The 23,115-nt window shown below is 31.0% G+C and overlaps 1 protein-coding gene across 1 annotated transcript; it reads right to left on the bottom strand.

The window, feature by feature from the left end:
* Nucleotides 1-1,998: 1,998 nt before the first annotated feature.
* Nucleotides 1,999-23,096, bottom strand: LOC111041882 (protein cueball). The gene is made up of 7 exons (XM_022326314.1): nt 22,466-23,096; nt 11,429-11,644; nt 11,137-11,329; nt 9,298-9,751; nt 6,957-7,396; nt 3,275-3,587; nt 1,999-2,617 (listed from the first exon to the last, which is right to left on the bottom strand). Exons 1-7 carry the CDS (start codon nt 22,533-22,535, stop codon nt 2,483-2,485), a joined length of 1,821 nt encoding a protein of 606 aa, XP_022182006.1. The 5' UTR covers nt 22,536-23,096; the 3' UTR covers nt 1,999-2,482.
* Between the last annotated feature and the right edge of the window lie 19 nt (nt 23,097-23,115).

Here is a 23,115-nt window from a genome sequence, read left to right as displayed (position 1 = left end):
TACTGAACTAATTAAGTGGAATCCTTGTTGTGAGAAATTAAAAAAAAAACGTCATATAATTGCTAAATGCATGAACACTGGGTTTTCTGAATTCCATAGGTTGCTTACCTATTGATAGGTAATATTACATATTGTTTCGTTTCCAAAATTGAAATATGAAAAATGAATACTTAAGAGTCCTAATTCTGGACATACTAATTATGCAGGCTAATTGCTATACAGCGTCTGTATTATAATAATTTATACATATTGACTAAATGTTTATTAGTTTATTGACTAGGTATCATAAATAATATTTATAATGAAGTTAAAAACAACAACACCTACCATCTTAACATGTATAATTCTTGAGTGTATCTGTTAGTGATGTTATAAAAAACGTTAATAGGTAACTGTTAAATGGATTGACCATTTTCACGAAAAGTTATATTAATGTATTTCTAATGAGACTTGGAGTGTGCCTATAAATAATTTTATGTTAGCTCACACTTACATATAGTTTACAGCACACAATATTTGTTTTTTTTATTTATAGGGTTACCTCTCATATTATGTATAGTATGTATTATGATTATTTTAGCTTCAAAAACCAATATATAATTTGCTACAATACAAGTGTAAGCAATTTAATTTTGTATTCAGCAGTCATTTGTTGTACTGCCTAGAATAGTAGAATCTACAGACTCTATGTACACCCTTCAAAAAAGTGATCTGACAATTCACCAGGGCCTGATTAACCAATAGGCTAAGTAGGCTACAGCCTAGGGCGCCAATCGGTCAACGTTAAATTGGGGGCGCCACAAAAATTTTTTTTACGAATGTAGAATTTTTGCATAATATATACTTAAAAAAAAAAAAAATTGTTACGTGTGCGTACGTACATTTTATTGGTATATTTTTTAATACAATTTACAAACAGCTTATTAATATGAGTGAAAATAAAAAACCAAGTGATGGTTCCTAGTATCGAAAAAGGGCTCGAGAGCGTAGTGAGCGGGAAGATGCAATTTTGAAAAAAATTCCTTCACTTGATTCGTTTTTTAGTAAATCTAAAACAACGTCTAATAATGACTTCTGAATCATTATTAGATGCCTCAGTGAAGAGTGTTCTGGTTGAAAGTAGCAAAAGCAAAAGTGAAATTCAAGTGGCGATGCCGTCTACTAGTGCTAATAGAGTCTTTCGCAGGGTTAAAATCAATGAAAAAACTTTTTAAAATGAATAATATTTAGTTCAATCATAAATTAAAAATGTTTAAATGCTTTTGTATATAATTTTATTAAATATAAAACATGTTTTATTTTAAACAAAAAAAGTCTGTTGTTTTTACGTTTTCTTAATCCTCGTTTTACCCTCCAGCCACTCCGATCATTCATAGGGGCGCCAAATCAACCCTAGCCTACTGGTGACCAACTCCTTAATCAGGCCCTGCAATTCACGAGTGGTCTTCGTATGTCGCCGGCACAGCCGTATTGAAAATGCATGTCTAACCGCGCAAATTCATAAACGACATTATTACTTGCCCCCCTCAACCTCAAGTTCGACTTGCGTACATAAAGTGTGTGGAAAAGTTATTTTTGTATGAATATTATAATTGTTGTCTTTATTATAACGGGCATTGAGCATAATGATATGCCTTGCGGTTAAAAATAAATTAAATATAGGTAGGCTATAATATTATTTGATCTTTGATCGTAAAAAAAAATACATTTTTTTAGAATTAAACAATATAATACGTTTATATTACGAGGCGACGTTTTACAAAAAAATTCGCAAATACTTAACAGTATGTAGGTATAATATAATAATATATATATAACAATATTATATAACATACATTACATATCATGAATGTATGGTTTTATTTTTAAAGATAAATATTTAATTTACAAAATATATAGTAAATACAAATACTCATTTTAACGACAATACACTAATTTCACTAGTTTTAACAATAAAACGAAAAAAAAATACTTAAGATACAAATTTCCAGTCTTGTATTTAAAACAGCTTATTAAAAAAAAAAAAAAAATAATATTAAAATAAAATAAAATAATAATATAATTGTGTGGATTTGAGGGGGCTGCACGTTTGGATAAAATAAAAAGCGGCACATACATTCAAAGTCAAACGTGTCGTACGGGAGGAACTACATAAACCGTTTTGCAGTAAGTACATAGTTTTCGCAAACACGATACGTTTCAATAGAAAATATTCGGTATTTAAATCGAGCTTTTCGTGTAAGTATTTTTCTAAAACAAAAAAATAATAGTAATGCTCTAAAATAATGCTCTCCTCGGCGGTTTAAATCGTAAAAATAATGGAAACCGAATGGCTTGGAACAATATAGAATATCACAAATTTGTCCAACTACAATAACAACGACGACAACAACAACGCACAGCGTGTTACACATATACAGCCCCTTAAGTAAAACATTGGTAAAAACGAATAAATTACATTTCAATTTTATACCAGACTACATCAATATAACGGTTTTTCGTCTTCACTCGACATGTCCGTGTTGCTCAGCAAGTTCGCTTTGTCTTCTTTTTTCGACTTGCCCAGCGACATTAGACCTCCCATCTTAGGCGATCGGAAATCCGGTTCAAAACATGGCTAAAAACAAAAATAATGGTTTTCAAAATATTTTTATGCAAGTGATTTTTAAATTTCAATAACTAGGGCCCACTTTTTTATTCAAACAATATTAAAGAATAGAATATATATCTAAATATTTATGCATACCACATTTCGAAAATATGAACTTAAGTTAGTAAATACATTATCCACAAAAATACTAGGAAAATGTAATAGAGTAAAGTGGTTTAAGTTATAACTTATAAATATAATTGTAAGGTGCCATTTTAAATTACTTTTATAAATTATCTTAGGTTCAAATATAGCTTTTTAGTTCGTTGACCATTATATGACGTACAATGCAAAATGAGCAAATATTAGCAAAATTTCAATTATTTTGATTAATGTTTGTAAAATATGCAACTGTTGCGTAATTTCTTTAAAATAATATATAACTTATGTTAATTTTGACTCAAATTCTTAAAAACAAGTAATGGAAAAAAATCAACCATATTTTAATCCGTTCGCATTATGAAACGTCGACGTCATATTATTATTTAATCCGAATCATCAAAAATCGAAATCGTAGAAGAATAATACGCATTTGCATAAAAATCGGAGCCATAAATCATGACTAAATATTGTAACGGATCGTCTTGAGTTTTCGCAACACCGTCTGCGAGGCGTTTGGCTTACCGTTTCGCAAATGTTCATGTTGCAACAGTTTTCGATGGTTATTTCGCACTGTTGATTCTCCTGTTGCGGCGGCCGGCACGTCAACGGCGTGATACTCTTGTTCACGACGATGCGCTTCTTGATCCTGGGACGGCGGCCCAGCAACCGCACTTTTCTCGACAGCACTATGGTTATGGTGCCAAGGCTGGCGACGAACACCGTGAGTATGGCGATCACGGCCATCATGCTCTTGCTGAGCTTGCACGGCGACATGTCCGAATGGTTGAGCATGGCCATTTCCGAATAATCGAACTGCCGGCTGTATTCGTCGCACCTGGAGAAAGAAAACCAATTGCAGTCGTCATTAACGGGTGCCGAAAACCGTTATGGGCGAGTGGGTATATAGGTGTAATATAATTGCTTGTAGAGGGATAAATCCAAGGACTGTGTTTTTTAAATCGTTCGTATTATCATCTGCACGAGTTATTTATTGGTACGTAGCAAGTATAAACACCGTCCATAAGTGGGAGACTTCATCATTCTTGTTTAAATAAAAATGATCGAACGTACGTTGTTTAAATTTTTAAATAAAACAACATGAATATATAAGTTTGTTGAAAAGTTATAGGATACGGTGGTCTAAACCATAAGTTCATAACTGATAGATGATGACATATAGTTATCGAAAATACTATAGAGCTGATCAATTATAAAATACGTTTTATGTTATCCATAGGTACTAGATAAATATTTAAGTATACCAAATACGAAAATCTTTTAAACTTTATTTAAAGTTTGGGTTTTTTTAATGTTTTATATGACAACGTACGATAATTATATTTTGTTATTGATGGTATTTAATGGTAAATAATATTTGACAAACAATCTAAACATATTCGGAGAAAATAATTTTTGTACACAAATGTAAGCATTTGAAAGTATTAGAAATAGTTTTTGAATGTACCTATTTATATTTGTATTTAAATACTTGTTAGAAAAGGTATTTTAATGCTTTTTAATTGAAGTATTAATTAAATACCGGTTTAAATTGAATAAAACACTAAGCCAGCAGTGCAACCGTAATAATGCTCAACATATAATTGACAGTTAATTATTATTCAAGAATTCAGACTGAATACTATATATTATGTTATCATTGAATATAAAAACTTTTTTATAATCTATGATATTATCTAAGCGCATGTAATATAATATATAAATATAATTATACACGGGTTCGTCGAAGCTATATTATAATATACTATTATATTGATCTACTATATTAATATTGAATACTATATTAAATATAGTATTCAATATTTCAATGTATACTGTTTAAATAATTGAATATTAGCACATAATAAAACAACTTAATTTCATCGTCGGGCCGCGAGAAGCACTGCAATCACAATGCTCATAAAATATAAGTTCAACAGGTTACAAATTTAGAATATATAACAATACCTGTGTACCCACATAGATTACGCAAGTGCTTTTTAAACCAGGTTCAATAAGTTATTTGCATAAACGCCGACGGATCCGTGGTACACAAGTAACAACCAATATACAGGTATTATAGTGTTTAGAACTTAACATTATTATACACCTGCTTAAAGATACATTCAGTAGTTTATAGACTTTAGTTCACTTATGCGCAGTGTTGTCGTGTTGACGTCGATTTTAAAAATGATTAAAAACATTGTACACATACCGGATTTATAATGTAAATATATAGGTGGTCGGCATTACCTACATCGTACATGTTTGAATGTTTCCTAACGATTTGTAATAGAAACGACTCGCGGCGGCGAAGCTATTGCAAGACGGACGGATAAATTTGCAAGGTGATTTAGTACCTATGAGTCCTATACATAATATACAAATATTCCTTTCGTTATTTTATTATTACATTTAGCGTAATGATATAGACAATATTATATTCACTGTTTATAGCTTCAAAATTTAAACGCGATCGGTACAAATCGATCAGGTGGGAGAACTTCCGGGCAAGTCCTGCGACGCAATATAGAATATAATGTTCTGTAGCTGGTGCCTAACAAATACCTAATCGAAATTATATGATCTTCAAATATTTATTATAATCGTATCATTATAAAATGACTACGTTTCCAGTGCGTGTGAAGCTCGTGATGTTTAACATTTTACTAATTTTAGGGCTAATGTGTTGTTTTTTATGAAAACAGTGCAATGCATAACAAATATTTACGTTTACAGACTAATCAGCGAGTAGCCGACACCCTTGACATATGTTTAATAGACATAATGTACATAGCGACAATTTGCGAGTAAACGGTCGTATATTCAGTGACGTGTCCTGCAGGGGGGAGGTTAGGGATTGCGTCCTCCCCCCCCCCCACCACCATTGTCTCATAAATCCCCTTATTTGTGTTTTCGGTACTACCACCACGATTCATTTAAATGTATTATTAGTTTTGACATCCCTCCATTGAAAATTCTTGGGCACGCCAATGCGTTTATTATACGAGACTATACGATTTGATGAATCATTCAAGGCGGTCGCCGTCGATACAGAATATCGTGAAGGTGTAGCATAATGATATATGCTAATGCTATAGCTCTAAATATTTTATAATTGTATGATATATGTAACACGTACATGCGGTATCAGGCCGACTGAAATATAACGAATCGAGGCCCTCGACGACGGCAGGTGTCCTAAAGCAGAATTAGTTTTTACCTCGGTTTTTTACAGTGTACTTCCCGTGTACGTATATATTTTGCGATAATTGTACGTTTTTCTTCGAGATATTGCACAGAAGTGGTATAGAATCGTAACTATTGCACCATCTATGTACATTCGATCCGTCGTGTATATAATAAACACATAAGCATTCAACATAATAGTGATTATATAGGCACACAGATAATGTACGGTTATCAACACAGTCCAACCAGACACTATATACCACCCTATATATGACCTTATACGAATCCGGACTCGCGGACATTATTCGATGAAGTTATTAATATATGTATATGCTCATGTTTTCAGACAAAACGAGCATAATTAATAATTAATAATACACATGAACAGTGATTTTGTAATATTATATAACTATGCTACAATATATACTATAATTAGATCACGCGTCGCGTATCTAATATTTTAACGTGAGCCATGAGCGTCATTCCGGTAGAATGTTCGTGATTGACAGTAAAAACATTTTTTTCAGTACATTTGAAAGTAGTAAATCAAATGATTTACACACGAAATGTATTTTAAAGAGCCTTTATTTTTAATCCCATACAACCGGAAGCAGAATACTTTTCTAAGTACACTGAATAAATAGTTTTTACACTGCTCCGTATGAATATATCCATTACGAAAAATCGAAAATCCTAAGAAAAAAATCACAACCATAAAAATTAGATTTTTTTTCAAAATCTCAATTGAAAGACTTCTTAAGTTGGTATGTATAAGAGCATTTTTTTTCCGAAAGTCCCACAACTGACCGAGACGACGGTAAACCACACAATAATGGCAAAAACAAAATAATATGTATAATATATAGGTGTATACATCCTAACTTATATTATGTACCTACATCACACCGTACACCTGTGGATAATGTGACAACTCCACCGCGATGGTGCCACGAGTACTCGACCTCTGTATCTGAATTCCAACCACTAACTAATCATAATCATTAATTATAATCACCTGCAGACGGACGACTGTTGCTGTTTGGACATGGCGTGCTGACAGTACACCGTGCACACCTCGTTCAGCCAGGACGCCTTGTACTCGCACGCGTCACCTGCGTACCCGACCGGGCACTCGCACCGGGGATTGCCGGCGCCGTCCATCGTGCAATCGCCGCCGTTCTGGCACCGGCCGGCGCACAGCTGCTTGTCGCACCGGTCACCGTAGCTGGTCTCCGAGCACTGGCACGTCGGCTGTCCCGAGTCCGACAGCGTGCACGTCCCGTACGCGCAGTAACCGTCGCACACGCCCGTCTGGCAGTATTCGCCCTCGAATCCAGGGGCGCACGTGCACGTCCCGTTGGCGTGCAACACGCCCTTGTTCTTGCAAATGTTCCTCAACACCTCGTACGGGATCAGTTCCGGGGTAGGTTCCTTCGTCGTCGCCACCTCGATGTCCTGCGTGAACCGACGACGTTATTAATATTAAAATTATTATTATTGCGTGTTTGGGGGCTGGCGAAATGTACGTATTATTGTGCTGTTATTGCACCGCTATATTATATGATTACGCTTGTAGTTGAGAATACTAACTGAGCCTAGCGAAGAGTATTTTTTTTTAAATTTTATTTTAAAACGAGTATTATGAATTTGAAAAAATATATAAGTACTCATAATTTATTTTATAACAGAAACATGAAAAAAAACTCAACGCTTGGATTTTCCTCTACAAATTCAATAATATGCTAAATTTACTCGAATATTAACAATAAAAAAACTGCGTAGTAAGAATCATGTACGTACATTTGCCATGGTATCGTATGTAAGACACAAACAACAAATTCGGGTGTAAACCATATTATATAACACATAGTACGTGGGATGAAACTACTACAGTAACGAGGGGCAGGGACGGAAAAGCGACACAGCTGATTATATATTATTTAGTTATATATATATATATCACCGGCGCTTAGTTAACGTCAGACTACCGAGAATTCTTTTAGTTTCTTATTCGGACTATTGATCTTATTTGTGTAGGTACCCAAAATAAACTTTAAAAAAAATACATACAGACTGTTAACTACATGAAGTACCTATAAAACCGCATACGTTTCTTCACTTGACTTAATATTATGCTTTGAAAAAGCACATTTAAAAAATATTAATAATAAAACTGGGTTATTCATTCGTTATATAAATTAAAATAAATTATTATGACACTTAAAATATTTTTAAAAAAACATTGAAATTATTTTAATTTCACATTTATGTAGTTTTATTTACATTAATTATTAAATTATTTTTATTATTATTAAAATATTAAAATTAATGAATATTAAATAGGTATATATATATTGTATAAAGTATATAGTGATAACTAATGATGTAAAAGTGTGGCAGTTGCAGTAGCTCATATACCTACAATTTTTTATTTTATCAAAAATGGAAATTACGATGCAAAATTATGCGGTTAGATGCAATGATGATGGTGGCAATCTTAAAAGTTAAAAATATAGATACGGATGTTCTGTTTCGATAGACCATAGTTTGGTTATTTAATAAGAGTTTTGTATTGAACGTGTACAATTGTACATACTACAATATGAGATGTTAATAAAAATTATTTAAAACGTTTTTAATTTCATTAAAATAAATAGGTAGTAGATACCTATCTCAAATTAATTATTATTAAGTGTCATATTTGTGAAAACAAACCTTGAAAACTTATAAACATAAAAATACCGAGTTAAGGAAAAGAAATTCTGAAAAACTTGGCTAACGCAATCACAGTTGTGGTAGAGCAATAGAGGTACGTTAATAAATAATTATTTACTATTTTCAATCCCGATCAAAAAATGAGTGTAAATACTGGGTAAAAAACAAAACATCGAAAAAAATTCATTTAAAAACTAAACAATATGTAATAGAAGACAACTGACGATGACTGATGTAGACTATAATATAATATATGAAACTCCTATGTTTTTGTTCTAACGTACAGAAGGTGTCACTCTGTTGATAGATTTAATCGTACGCGATCGTGCATATTATAACAGTTGTATAGAATTATGGTAAATAAGTATTTGTATTATGAAGGATGGCAAAACTTTATACATCATTTTTTCATAATAAACGAGGAGCTTATTGCTCCGCAAAGAATACACCTTTAAATACGTCATACCCGCGACCCGTGCGTTGCATTCAACTTCATAAAATATAAGCATTTAATACCAGATAATCGAATTACATATGGAAATCAGTAAAAAGCTACACATTTACTTCTGCTGGGGTTCAACGCGTTCGACAAGCTATCTATGAGGGGACGGGGGTCGCTGGAAAAACAGCGCGAAACGTACTTTTGACCTGTGCATCGCGCAATACGTGCTGTTGACCATGGTAGTGTTGCCGGTGGGCGTTATCAGTCCCATGGGCGTGTTGATCATCTCGTACTTGGCGACCAGAGACGGCTGCACGCCACCCTGGAACGAGTCCTTGGGCATGGTCCACACGGCGTTGTTGATCCAGTCGCTCCAGTAGATGTCCCGGTCGTCCACGGCTATGGAGAACGGCTGGTGGTGAGTGCCGTGGATGAGCGTTCTCCGGGAACTGCCGTCCGGGTTGCTGCTTTCGATGCTGTAGTACAGACCCTCGTGCTCGTCGCTCCAGTAGATCAAGTTACGTTCCACGTCGACCGCGATGCCCAGCGGCTGGAATAGGCTCTCGTGCACCACGATTTGACGGTCCGAGCCGTTCAGGCGCGACCGTTCGATGGTCGCGTTTAGATGGTTACAGTTCGTCCAGTACAAATACCTGAAACACGAAAACGTATTACTTTCCGATTTTCATTTTTGAAACGGTTTTGTGGGATTCCAAATTTTTTTTGTAAAGCGGGAGGGGTCAATAAAATTAAAAGCTCCACCGTCCAATTCAAATTTAGCTCAGTTGCTTAGTTTCGATTCTGATTTTATAAGCCCGTTTCAAGTTATCCACAAAGGTAAACATAGGTTATCATTTGTAATTTTCTTAGGGCAAAACAATGATTTCGAAATTATTGCCGACCAAAATAATAAGCACTAATCTGTTAGAGTATACTAATTCAATGTATATATCGAAAGGATGGGAAACTATTCTATATAGTTGTACAGTTAAATTGTGTATATTTTTATCAGAATAGGGACACTTTAAACTTGTCGAAATTATTAGTATTACTGTCATTATTAGCATTACTGTCTGTACACATCATAACTGTCAAAAGTTGAATATTATATGATGTTAAGTGTTCAGATTTTTAAAATTGTGACATTCATATTATTTGATGAAATAAATATCATTAAATAATATTTATTTTATCATGTTCAATAACATTGAGTACTATTGACTATTCCGTCAAAAAGTTTATAAATAATCAGGATTCGGGATCAATACTATATCCACTTAAATCATTGTTTTCTATTTTGTACTAAAATATTTAACTTTGTCAACTATGATTTCCTTCTTTAAATACAAAATAAAACACTTCAACAAAAAGAAAAGCCTCAACATTTCAGTATCGTAAATTTGTTATCTTATATAGTTCATAATATGTTTATGTATATTATACAAACCATCCGCTAAATACGTCGTCACTGGCCAGCGTGAAGGTTATCAAAATAAAGTGATCAATACTACTCATTAACATTATTGTGACCTATCTGTATTTTCATTGAATCTATTACTATTAATGTATACCATTAGTTTAAATTATATTTCAGTTAAGCCTACACAAATTATATTTTAAATCATAATTTATAAACTTTGTTTGAATTAATAAAATATCATCAATGTAAAATGGAAATAATATTTATGTTGAATTGTACAATATAAGTTGGGTTATCATAAAGATATACTAAAAGCTGTGATATTGAATATGATAGATCATAATATTATGTACCTATATAATTTGAGACTTGAGTGAATAATATTAATGGAATTTTAGATCATTTATTAACAAATGACCTTCAGTGTACATACGCATTTAGTAAAGTGTTCAGAATTAGTTTCTAATGAAACTGTACCTAACCTAAAATTCGTCCAAGACACATTTATTCAAAAAATATACATATTTTATGTACCTATACAAAAAACCATAATAAGATCGAATATACCAATAAATATTATATAGCTCCGGAGCAAATGATAGAAAATCAGTAACTCACCCTCGACACGTGTCAATGGCGATACCCTGGGGTATTGCATCCTTTAACCTGAACAGAACGTGTCCTGTGAGAGGAACCTTAGTCGTATTTTCTGGTACGCGAACGTAATTAATGGTCAGCCCGTTGCCGGTGGTCCAGTACAACGTGGAAGTACGGTCGTCGAACACCATGCCCAGTACGGAAACGTTTTGTTCTGTTGGGACAAAAATCAGACCATTAATACATTATTATTCGACGAAAGTAAACATTTCGGTAACCGCGACGGCCAGAGTCGGCGATAATGTGTACATACTGGCAACGATGGGTTCGATGATGGTGTAGGCCGCATCACCGGTAGTCTTTAACCGGAATATACTTCCGACTTTCTGATTGGCGTCGCTGACGTATACGTCTTTTTTAATAGGATCGTACGCAATGGCACCCATGCCTTTTAACTTATCGGCCGCCGTATTCTCCACGACATTTTTTGTAAGGAACTGAATCTGAGCCGGAGTTACGATGCCTAAATCTACAACAAACCGATACATACAATTAATTACACGGCTAAAGTAACAGTACATATTCTGTAATACTAATGTTTAATTCAGATTACTTATTAATATTATTATAGGTGCATATTTTTGATTTGCCGTATAAATAATAAGAGTACGATGTATAGACAAATATTATGCGCTTATGCATGTAATATATATACAGGTATATTAATGTACGCACTATAGCTTTCACTAGAATGAAAAATATACTCTTTTTCACTATTACGTAATTCTGTTTCTTCTTTTTTTCTAATAAACTAAACGATACATGCACATAGTTTGGTTGGACCAATCTATTCTTATTTCGCATTGCTCTTTAAGTGTGAATTAAAAAATGTAAAAAATATAAGTAAATAATAAGACCCATATCAATGAAAGTGTGCGTATTAAGTACATAATATAACAACGTCATATACTGGGCAATAATTAATTAATGTATGCAATAATTAAAACTTAAAAGAAACAAATATATACGTTTGACTTCCGGTCAGCTTTAAATAAAAACCTTTTCGAATTCAAATTAGCTAAAAAATTATCTCTTCAAGGATTATAGAAATACAATGTAATCTTATACGAGTTTGAACTAATTTTTATTCAAATTTTACTTTGAATAATAGTTGTTATCGAGGTAGTTATTTAATTAGTTAATGGATTAATTTATATAGGTACCTATATAATTATCTGTATAAATTTATTGATATGAATATCTAATGGTAAATAAGTAGGTTCCAGGTACCTTCAATATTTTAAAAGAAAAGCTCTCATCCCTTTTGTACTTGCGCGGATAATAAACATAAACGTACATAAAATATAGATTATAATATACTTACATTTTCCCTATAGATTCTATGTCAACATTGACCTCATTTTTAATTACAAGGTTATCGACATTAAACAAGGTGAAAAAAACCGATATACAATAATTAAAATGACAAGTTCGAAGATATAACTCCGGTTTTCAAACTGTTTGGTTCGGGAATTAATTATATTTTATACATCATCAATATATCTATAATCAGACGTGGAGGAGATAAATTTACCCAAGGGCAAGCTATCCATACTATTAGTCTCAAAGCTTATTTCCTGGAATGTGAACTGAAAGTACCAGAAATTACTATTTTCAATTGTTGCGAACTGAAGATAATATAATTTTTCATCTTATACTTATCTATCAATTTATTTTAATACCTGCAGATTTTTCACCTTGAACTTGTTCACTTATTTCCTCTATTTTTTAAATAATCGTATACAAATTTAAAATTAAAACAATAGAACCAATAAGACACAAATGGTGTAGTACAAAAGAAATTGTTTTAGACTTCACTAAAGTAAATTCCCTGAAATCGATTATATTATATCTTGATTATAATATGGTTATTGGTAATGAATGTTGTATTATTTTATATATTATATAGAAGCCTATACGACATTTAATATACACAGAGCATTTGTTATTCAGATAAACAATTTTAAAAATATCAATACAATCTCTGAGTCGTTGGAGTGAATAAAGATCGTAATCTCAATATCATAATATCAGTGTATATTATCGTGTTTATGCAATTATTTAAGATTTTCATTACAATTTGGACAAGTATAATGAATGAAAAATGTCTGATCATATCTTAATGTGTGATTATAATTTATCACCAATTTATGATTAAATAATTAAATACAATTATTTTGTAATTATTTAATAGTGCTATACACACACGAATACTATTTATTATTAAGTAATTTTATACGCAGTAAATACACTGAATTCAAAATTGCATATTAAAATTGATATGTACCTACAGTCTACATGGCTACCACTTACCAGTATCTATGTTTTATTTAGCTCATACAACTTTGATATTATAATTTGCTAAGAACTGATATAAGTACATATTATTTAAATCAATTACAATAAAAAGTATACGAATCAGTGGAAGGCTACGCTTGCTTATTTACCTACGCTTTTATAGATATAATAATGTGGGTAAGCTAAATGATAACATAATTATATGGAAAGTAATTGGATATTCTTTAACAAGTCTTCAAGAATAAAAATTAAAAGTTTACATCCTCGTTCAATACAAATATTATAATTATACATTAAGTGGCGTACTAAAAATTATGAATAGATAACTAAACGAAAATTTAGATGAAAATGACAATAAATTACATTCCAAAGTTACTTTTTGAGTAATATGAACATAGTATTATCACATACAATAAATATTTTCATCATATTAATACGTATGCAACATGAAATTAATAAATAATACAATCAATTTTAAATTTACGAATAATAGTTATACATTTTCATTAAAATTAACTAAAGTCTATTAATATCAACATTTATAATACATTTTTCCGTAGAAAAAGTTAGATAAATGCATTTCACAAGTAAACAATTATTCATGATACGATAAAAATGAATAAATTCCAGATTAGAAGAAAAACCCATTTAAGTACATTTTTTAAAGTTAATAGAGATAATATTGTTAATATATCAATGACAAAATATATTAATTATTAATTCGGTAGGTAAACACTTATTAAACACCTATAACGATAACATTTTAGTTATTTATATTTACATAAATTACTAAAAAGAAAAAAGATTTATCGTAGTCAACTACGTCATTCCACAATGTCTTACAAATTATAGAATTTGTTAGTAGTTGCACACAAAATGACATAACTATATTACTAATAGGTAAGTACACTGAATAAAATATAAATCTTTTTTAATAATCATATTCTAATAGGACGTCAGTAATAAATACAAACATCGAACTTCGAAATTAACATACCTATACATAAAAAGAAAAATATATTATATTATACCTAATACCTCTACCTATTATTTATTATTTATTATTTTTAATAGATAATAATAAAATGAAAATAATATATACTTTAATTACATTGTAAAATGTATTCGAAAATAATAATTATTAACAACATAAAATATATTAAATGATTAACCTTATATTAAAAATATCTCATTTAATTTATAATTGGCAACCATTCAACCCTATACAGCTAAAAATTGAACAGTGATTGTATTTTTTTAAAGTACTATAAAAAGTTACATCATAATCAGATAATTAAGATATTTAAAATGTAGATACGTGAAAAGTTTACATTGACCTTTCAATCCAATTCGGCAGTTATAACTTCGATAGAAGCTTTCACCAAAACATTTGAATTTTAATTAATGTATCTTTTACAGATGCATATTAGACATGATGCCTGAGATACCTAATAAGAATTATATTGCTTCATATTTGTTAACATTATTAATACCTATATGATAACAATCGACATCGTAATATCATTATTACTCGTACCTTTTGACGAAATATTTCTTTAAAACACAAGTTGTTTAGTGCTATTTTTACTTATGGCCTACTAATGTGCAATGACTATAACAAGAAGCCTAATTTTGTATTATAGTTATTACACCTTGCTATCTTATAATAAACAATATTTCAATATTTCATAACACTGAAATAGAAAGTAAACAAATTAGTGATTAAAAATGGTTATTTCATTTTCTATATAAGGCCTCCCAAATTTTCCAAATCCAAATTTACATAATATTATTTAGACTATGAATGAATTTTATACCCGTGTCAGCCAAAAATATACAGTTCAAAACAATCCCAGCTTGATTTACAATAGGCACTAGACACTACTTCAGTAGCCAACCATCATCTATTTTTAACGTCAATACCGAATACTCTGAATACTGTAGCTAGAACTAAGCCCTTCAATTAACACCTGAACATTTAATCACGTGTCATAATGACAAATATTATAATATACCATAGTATCGATAACAAGATTACAAATAGAATCAATGCAATAAGCATTATTCAATAAATCTAGTGATGTTCAGATCTAAAAATTAAATGCATTCTTATTATACTATACACCATTTATACGTGTTGTTATGCAAATAGTAATAAAAACAATACAGAAAAAACACTATGCAAACACATGCACACGTCACTAATAACCTAATTTACCAAAGCCGATATGACAATATCAATCTCAATTAACTCATTAATAATAATAATAATAATAATAATAAAAATAATAATAACAATAATAATAATAATAATAATAAAATATTTATTATAATTTATCATTATATTTGTTCGGCATACCAATGAAAAAAAAACTTAAAAATAAATGCTACAAAAATATTTCAAAAATTAAGATATTTAAAAGAATACTGAATTTTTCCTTCTTTAAATTTATTGTATAATACATAAAAATATAATAGACGGTTTAATATATTTATATTTATTTTACACGATATTAAAAATGTTGGTTGTAATACTTCATTTGTTAATTACTTTGAGAACATAAATGAAAATCAATTAAATGTATTATACCCACGAAATTAATCAGTTATATTTACTGTGTATAATTGTATGCAATTTATTTGATTTAAATATTGTGATCATTCAAACATAAAAATGTATTGTACCAAGTACGTAATTCAAAGTTCATAACCTACTATTTTTTTACACACATCGCAATTGATTGGTAGATACGAAATTGACTATTATAGTAATGAATAATGATATTCATTAATAAATGTATGGATTTTTTCAACAACGAAAGTCTCAAAATTCTCCATGTTTATCATGATTTTAATGGTAAAAATTAAACCGTTTAGGCACGAAGAATAACTGTACAAATCGTCGGACTCAATATGTGTATAAGGATAATTTTATCTCGTTGGTAAAAAAATTTATATAATCTATAAATTTAAAATATTTTAACTATCTCCGTAACCAAAATATTACACACAATCGCGTTAGGACAATCCACACAATCCAGGAATACGAAATTACATTTGATATCAACGACACGTACACCAAGAAATATTGTAACGTCTTGTAGTATATACGTACGGATGACCCCCTTTTTGATTAAATAACAATAATCTTGGAAACTAGACAGTCAGTTTAATTAAAATATTTAATTTTTTGCCGAGCAAATATGAGCTTATTTACGAATTTCTTTAAAATTTACATAATTTCGAAGAATTTGGATAGATAATACAGTACTTAGTAAAAATGTCTGGGATAAAAAAAGTATGGAAAACAGTTATTGTACTAAATATTTAAATGCAATAATTGTCATTGCATAAAATAATAACTGATTTTCCAATAGTATGCTAACTTTGAATTGCATTTTATTATTTATCGTATTTTCATAAAAATAATTGAATATCATACACATATCCGATCAATAATTTGTGATTTTACCTTGTTCTAGTTCAATATCCGTCAGTCAATGGCCAATGTTGGCTAACTCTACAGAACTTCAAATAATATTATGAACAATTTCCTTATATACAATACTACAGAACTTAAATTATCAACAGTTTGAAGAATGATAAGTATACGAAAACCCATATAATATAGATGGGCACCTTGAAAATAAATAATTGATTGAAAAATTTTTGGAGATACACAAAATGTGTATTCACAAAACCGGTATTAATATTCATGGCGAATTGCTTTATAATCTTTATTTTATATTTTAGTCTTTATCAAGTTCTACTAAGCAAAAAAATTAGAAGACCGTAAAAATGTAAATTGGAAAAATCTTATGTAATCTTGAAATACCTAACATTCGAATACTAGGTATATGCAATAATAATATAAGGAAATTACTTTATTTCGGCAAAATGGAATTATAATTTTTTTACTTTATAAATATTTTTTTTCGTACCTACCTAACCTAATTAACTACAAAATGTTAAATACTTTCAATCGTATTTTGAAGATCGGCGATCATACAATGAACATAATTAAAGTTAGATAAAGATAGTTAGATTATTGTCAATAAAACTTACTAAACCAATAATTAAGATCCTAACATTCAAATTATATACTTAATAATATATATTATTTAAAATATTTCGTGGTTTGTTTAAAAACAGAATCATCTTATACTACGAATGAATGGTATAGAAGAAACTAAAATAATTTACAGTTTAAGAATAAATATCTAAATGTTTAAAGTATTATTAAATTATTTTAAAAATAATGAATAAATAACATTGCTACCTAACCTAACCTTGATTCTATAATAAGTATTCTTTTTATTAGTGGCATAAGCTTGTTTATTATCTCAATCCTGTGTATTTTATTAAAAATTGTTATAAAACAGTTTGTTTTTAAGTAACCATTTTTGTATTGGTTTTCGATTGAATACATTTATTAACCCCTTCTTTTTATTTCCCAAGGAATTTCCGATAAATATTGTATTATTAAATACGATTTTCTTAAATCACGAGGATTACTTTTAGTATCATAAGAGGTTAAAATTATATGTACATTAAATAGTGTTTTGTATTATTAAAAAACCTGTTAGATATGATAATGAATTATTATAACACTATACTATTATTATTATTATTATTATATTATTATATTATTATTAACTCGTCTTAAGACCATTCATGAAGTGTTTTGTTTATCCTACAATTGTCTATAAGAATAGGTATATGATAAGCAAGCATTCGGTTAAACAATGGTAATATTATATTACCTCTACAAACAAATATAGGTTATTAATTTATTATTATTTATTTAGTTATTGGGAAAAAAATGTTTATTACTTATAATTATTGGTATTTAATGTTATTAATAAACTCAAAAAAAGTCATTAAACCCTAGGTCAATCGTTAAAAATATTCAGGCTAAATTAAAAATGTGTAGATTAAATAATTGTATAATATTAAAAACAGAACCATAATAGTAATTTGTCTATAAACATAATATCTACTTAATAAAATATGTAATCCGTTATCATTAAAGCAAAATGCTTTTAATTACTACAATACTAAACAATTATATTTACATTTTGAATTTCTATAAATAAATTATACGACGATAGCTTCATAAAAGTTTGTTGATCTTTTTACTAGTATAATACTGGTACCTGAATAATTCTACATTCAGGTATCTATGATATTTTCAAAATATTTCATGAAATATGTACCTAAGTGTTAGGTTAGGCGCTACACTGGGTATATTATGCAATATTTTATTACCTTGGCAAGTTTTATCTTATCTTAACCATTCTATATCAAGATACAAAAACGCTTTAATTAATAATATAATATTAAAACCATTAAAGGGTACCTAATAAAAAATATTTTATTTTGACCGGCAAAAATTAGGTCGCTATATTTTTCTATTAAATAAAAACAAGGTACTTTTTCACAGCACACTTTTATCAATACTCTAAGGGCCTTTTATATTCGTAGAATTGTAATTCAATATTAAATATGTACAATAGGTACGTCAGTTTAATAAACAATAACTAAATGAATTTACATTGTTTAAATAAATGAGAATTTAGATCACTCCAGCAGTCCAGCGACATACAAATTATTATTTAATTGTAAAAAAAAAAACAACTAATGAATAGTTTGTTTTAAAACTTTACAAAGAATGAAATTTTGAAATCCTGATATCTCCACCCCCCCCCCCTTTACACTCCATACCAGGTAAATTAAGCTGAGAAGTATTGCCCGTTTTTACCCACAAGGCCCCATTCTGTAAGTTAATGAGTATACGTGTAATGCTAACGTTCTAGGATAATAGAAATTATGAGGAACCATACTCGTGAATTATGTTTACGTAATAAACAGAATCAGAGACAGAATTTTACACTATTAAATGCTAACATCGTAATTCCACATTCTACCATCATAATTAAAAAACGAATGCCCGCAGTATGAAATATGTCCACTGCATAATTACGTAATGTAAACGAACTCTTAATATTCAGTGTTTTGATTTTGTACTAGAAAAAATAGAGTTCTCAGGGTCCGAATTTCCTCAGCTAATTTTTTCATTGATCCAAGCTGAATTTAAAAAAGTCAAACGGCAGTCCATTTTTTACTTTATAATACATTCAATGTGACACAACGGTACTTCACAATTTTCAATGAAAGTTGAAACATATACCTATAGGTCCAAATTTCAGGGGGGCTGAGGGGGCGTAGTCCCCCTAAATTATACAGTTTTTTAGTTGTGAGGGATCAAAGCCCCCGCTAACATTAATGTTAAAAATGTTAGCTCGCCCTGAAATTTTAACGGATTTCCGCCTATGCTTCTATCGTTCTGCATAACATGAATAATATGATAAATATATATTTTTCAAGTAAGCACTTATTTAATGTTCAACCAAGTATTTAAATAAACAAAGTAAATGAATCCTTAAAGTTTGAAAAAAAAACTTATTCAATCTACCTACAATTTTTTTTAAAGATGGATTACTTTTTAACAACATAAATCCTAAAATATTTCATGAATATAAAATAAATGCGTATGCGTATTTGTGAATTATGTAAAATTTAGTTTAGGGAAGTAACAACAATAATAGAAATTAATTTGTCAACAGTAAAAAGAGTTAATATTTAATCGAACTGTTTATTGCACTACAACGTATTTACATAATGATATTTAAATTAACGATTTAGCTATAGATATTATCACTAAGTAGGTTTCACGTATTGACAATCTATAGAAAGTCGACGTACTACGCAGTTTACGTTTTTTTCAATATTTTAAAACCGATACTTACAATGTGAGCAAATGTGGTAAATAATATTTTCATGTACACAACTATGTTACAGTAGGTATAGGTACCTACACAATTTAACATGCATTTATAATGAATTACTTGAATAGAAAATGTATTTAATTGTCAAAATATTGAAATCAATTAGGTATGTACTTGACTCGTTTTTGTTTTTTTTTTTGACAACAACTAGTTTTTGTATTAGTATGATAGTGAATAATAATAATATAATGCCTATTGATTGGTTTGATTCAACGAATTTGTTCTACTCGACGACCTTCGAAATATCCTAGTAATTAAACATTAAATTAATAATGCAATAACTACTAATAATTAACTTACTGCACGTAAATAAAATAATTTAAAGAATGCCAATAAGTACAGAGTATGACAATACATTTTTCTTAAATCAATCAATAAGCTCTCATTGGAATCTCATATTGTTTTCAGTAGTTGTCGAGGTAGTTGTGTTCTAATCGAGAAATCATAATATTTATCGACCAACATTGATTATTTTTATGACTGGCTGATGGGTGTAAAATTGCCCAATATCCTATAACGTTATTACATTTAAGTGAACAATATTATTGACTACGCTATACAAACATCTTTCCATGATCGTTCTATAACTGCTTGTTCAGCAATAACCTCAAAGATGAGTAGATTGAACAGAAAGCTCCAAACCGAAAGTGTATAAATACATATTTTTTTTAGGGGGGCATTTAAAAAGAGTATTCCTCAATAACTTTTCGAAGACACATTATAGAGGAAGCACGTGCCAAACGAGACGATTTCCACTCGGACAGTATAACGCATAGCCTACTTGCCAAACGCTTATATCGACCAGGTAACGAGCGCCGTGAATATGACGCGATCGTCCGACTAATCTGAACACCGATCGGTATTTAATACACCACAAGCCATAAGGTATCGGTTCGATAAATAAACAAACGAGTTTCAGACAGATCACCGATCGCAAACAGGAGAAGGGGTAAAACGTCATTCATTGAACTTTTGGTCCGTCGTTGTCGAAATGAAAATCGTCGCTCTAAAGATAAACAAATCAACTGGTTTTGCAATAGGTACAGCAATCGCGTTTTTCTTGGTGGGAAAAAAACACAGAAAACCACGATAATACAAGTATTGATTACCTACCATTATTAAATAATAAGATTGTAAACAAAACATTTTATGATTCGGTTTTCAGATATTATATCTTCAGCCCGATGTTCCGATGTGCGTGTAGCTATACAGTACAGAATGTAGAATTTTCCGAATAAAATTAATAAATATTGCGTATCATAATATTCAGTGGTAGGTAGTCTTACGTTTGTATTGTTTGTAATATTGATGTCGATTAATCCTAATCCGAGAACGCGGGGTCGACGGCGGCGCTTAATAATATCATATTATGCGACGTGTATTGTTCCAGAGGGTGGGAGCGGCGGTCGCGTGGGCATTTTGTGTCGGGGGTTGGGGTGCGGGGTGAATGAAAAACCCGTGTGGCGTACGTGCAGTTCGTCACGTACGCCACTCGGCGCGAACGGCACACGCTTACGAGGGGGGGGCGGAGGGAGGACGGCGAGGAAGCAGAAGAAGTAACCGGAGAAGAAGAAAAAGAAGAAGAAGAAGAAGAAGAAGAAGCGAAGTGAAAAAGAATCCGGCAGCCGCCGCGGTCGGGAAATAGGGAAAGGTCATGTGAGTCGGCCGTGTGGCGTACGTGACGACCGGTGTTCGGTCTATGGCCGATCACGTGCGAAAAAAAATTCTGTAGGCAAAAATAATTTACGCATACATTATCGAAGCGCGAGACGGCCTAGACGTGCGTGTGCGTTCGCTACGGCTGTACGCACATGTTTATTACAATCGTAGTGCTTTTTAATTATTTAATGATCGTAGACACACCGTGCAACTATTACGTACCCGCGATACTTCTGACGATAATATTGTAATATGCAATATGCTTAATGCGAGCGAGCAAGTAGCTACATGAAATTATTATCATTGATTATAGGTGAATGTCTAAATAATATAAACACTACTATAGTAATAACTAATAAAATACTAAAATAGTATTATTTATAATCAATGATATTAGAGGTTACATAATAAATAATAATAATATTGTCATTGTCAAAATATAGGTGATAAATAATAATATTATTATAATGATGGGTACGACTTACCCCATGCTCGAACCGTGCCGGTGGCCAAAACTACCGAAACCAAAGCAAATGTATACTTTAGGAAACTCATCGCGTGTGAGAGTAGGTAGGTATGTATAGTAAATTATACAATATTGTGTTATATAATAATGTGCTTTTGGAGTAGCGTTAAAAAAAAAAAATAATAAGTTATTTTATAGTAATATAGTCTCGACGGTAAAAAAGTGATTATTACAAATACAATAGTAATAAAAATAATAGTACATCCGAATTCGGAATTACAAAAATATGGACTATAAATAACCGTTGGGGGCACAGTTTCGCGTTAACTGTGACGGGGGAGACCGTGGAAAAAATTACGGAACATTTGAAATTGCCGCGTGCAGTCGACACGCGCTCCTCCGGGATGCGGCGGACGGCGGCGGCGGTATACTGAAACGACTGAGTTCAGTCTGATCGACGGCGTTCGGTCGTGCCGTCGAGTTATTAATATTTTCGACTCTATACGTCGGCGTGCGTAACGAGTAGTGCGTTGCTTCTGCGCGCGCGCGCGTGTACAGTGCGTGTAGGCGGCTGTTCTGAGCGTGTGTGCATGCGACCGGGCGAGACGGTTAGACGGTGCCGAGTGAGTAGTGACCGACCCGCGCGACGCGACTCCGGTAGTCCGGTCG

This window comes from Myzus persicae, unplaced genomic scaffold, assembly GCF_001856785.1.
Source record: "Myzus persicae strain clone G006 unplaced genomic scaffold, MPER_G0061.0, whole genome shotgun sequence".
In the NCBI taxonomy this organism is placed as follows: Eukaryota; Metazoa; Arthropoda; class Insecta; order Hemiptera; family Aphididae; genus Myzus; species Myzus persicae.
The sequence above is the reverse complement of the archived record's forward strand: the minus strand, read 5'-3'. Positions and strand labels throughout refer to the sequence as shown.

Coding starts and splice junctions, on each gene's coding strand:
- LOC111041882 (XM_022326314.1), bottom strand. CDS start 22,535: ATGAGTTTCCTAAAGTATACATTTGCTTTGGTTTCGGTAGTTTTGGCC. Junction 11,645..22,465: donor CGGCACGGTTCGAGCATGGG/GTAAGTCGTACC, acceptor GGTTTGTTGTAG/ATTTAGGCATCGTAACTCCG. Junction 9,752..11,136: donor GCCATTGACACGTGTCGAGG/GTGAGTTACTGA, acceptor TTCGTGTTTCAG/GTATTTGTACTGGACGAACT.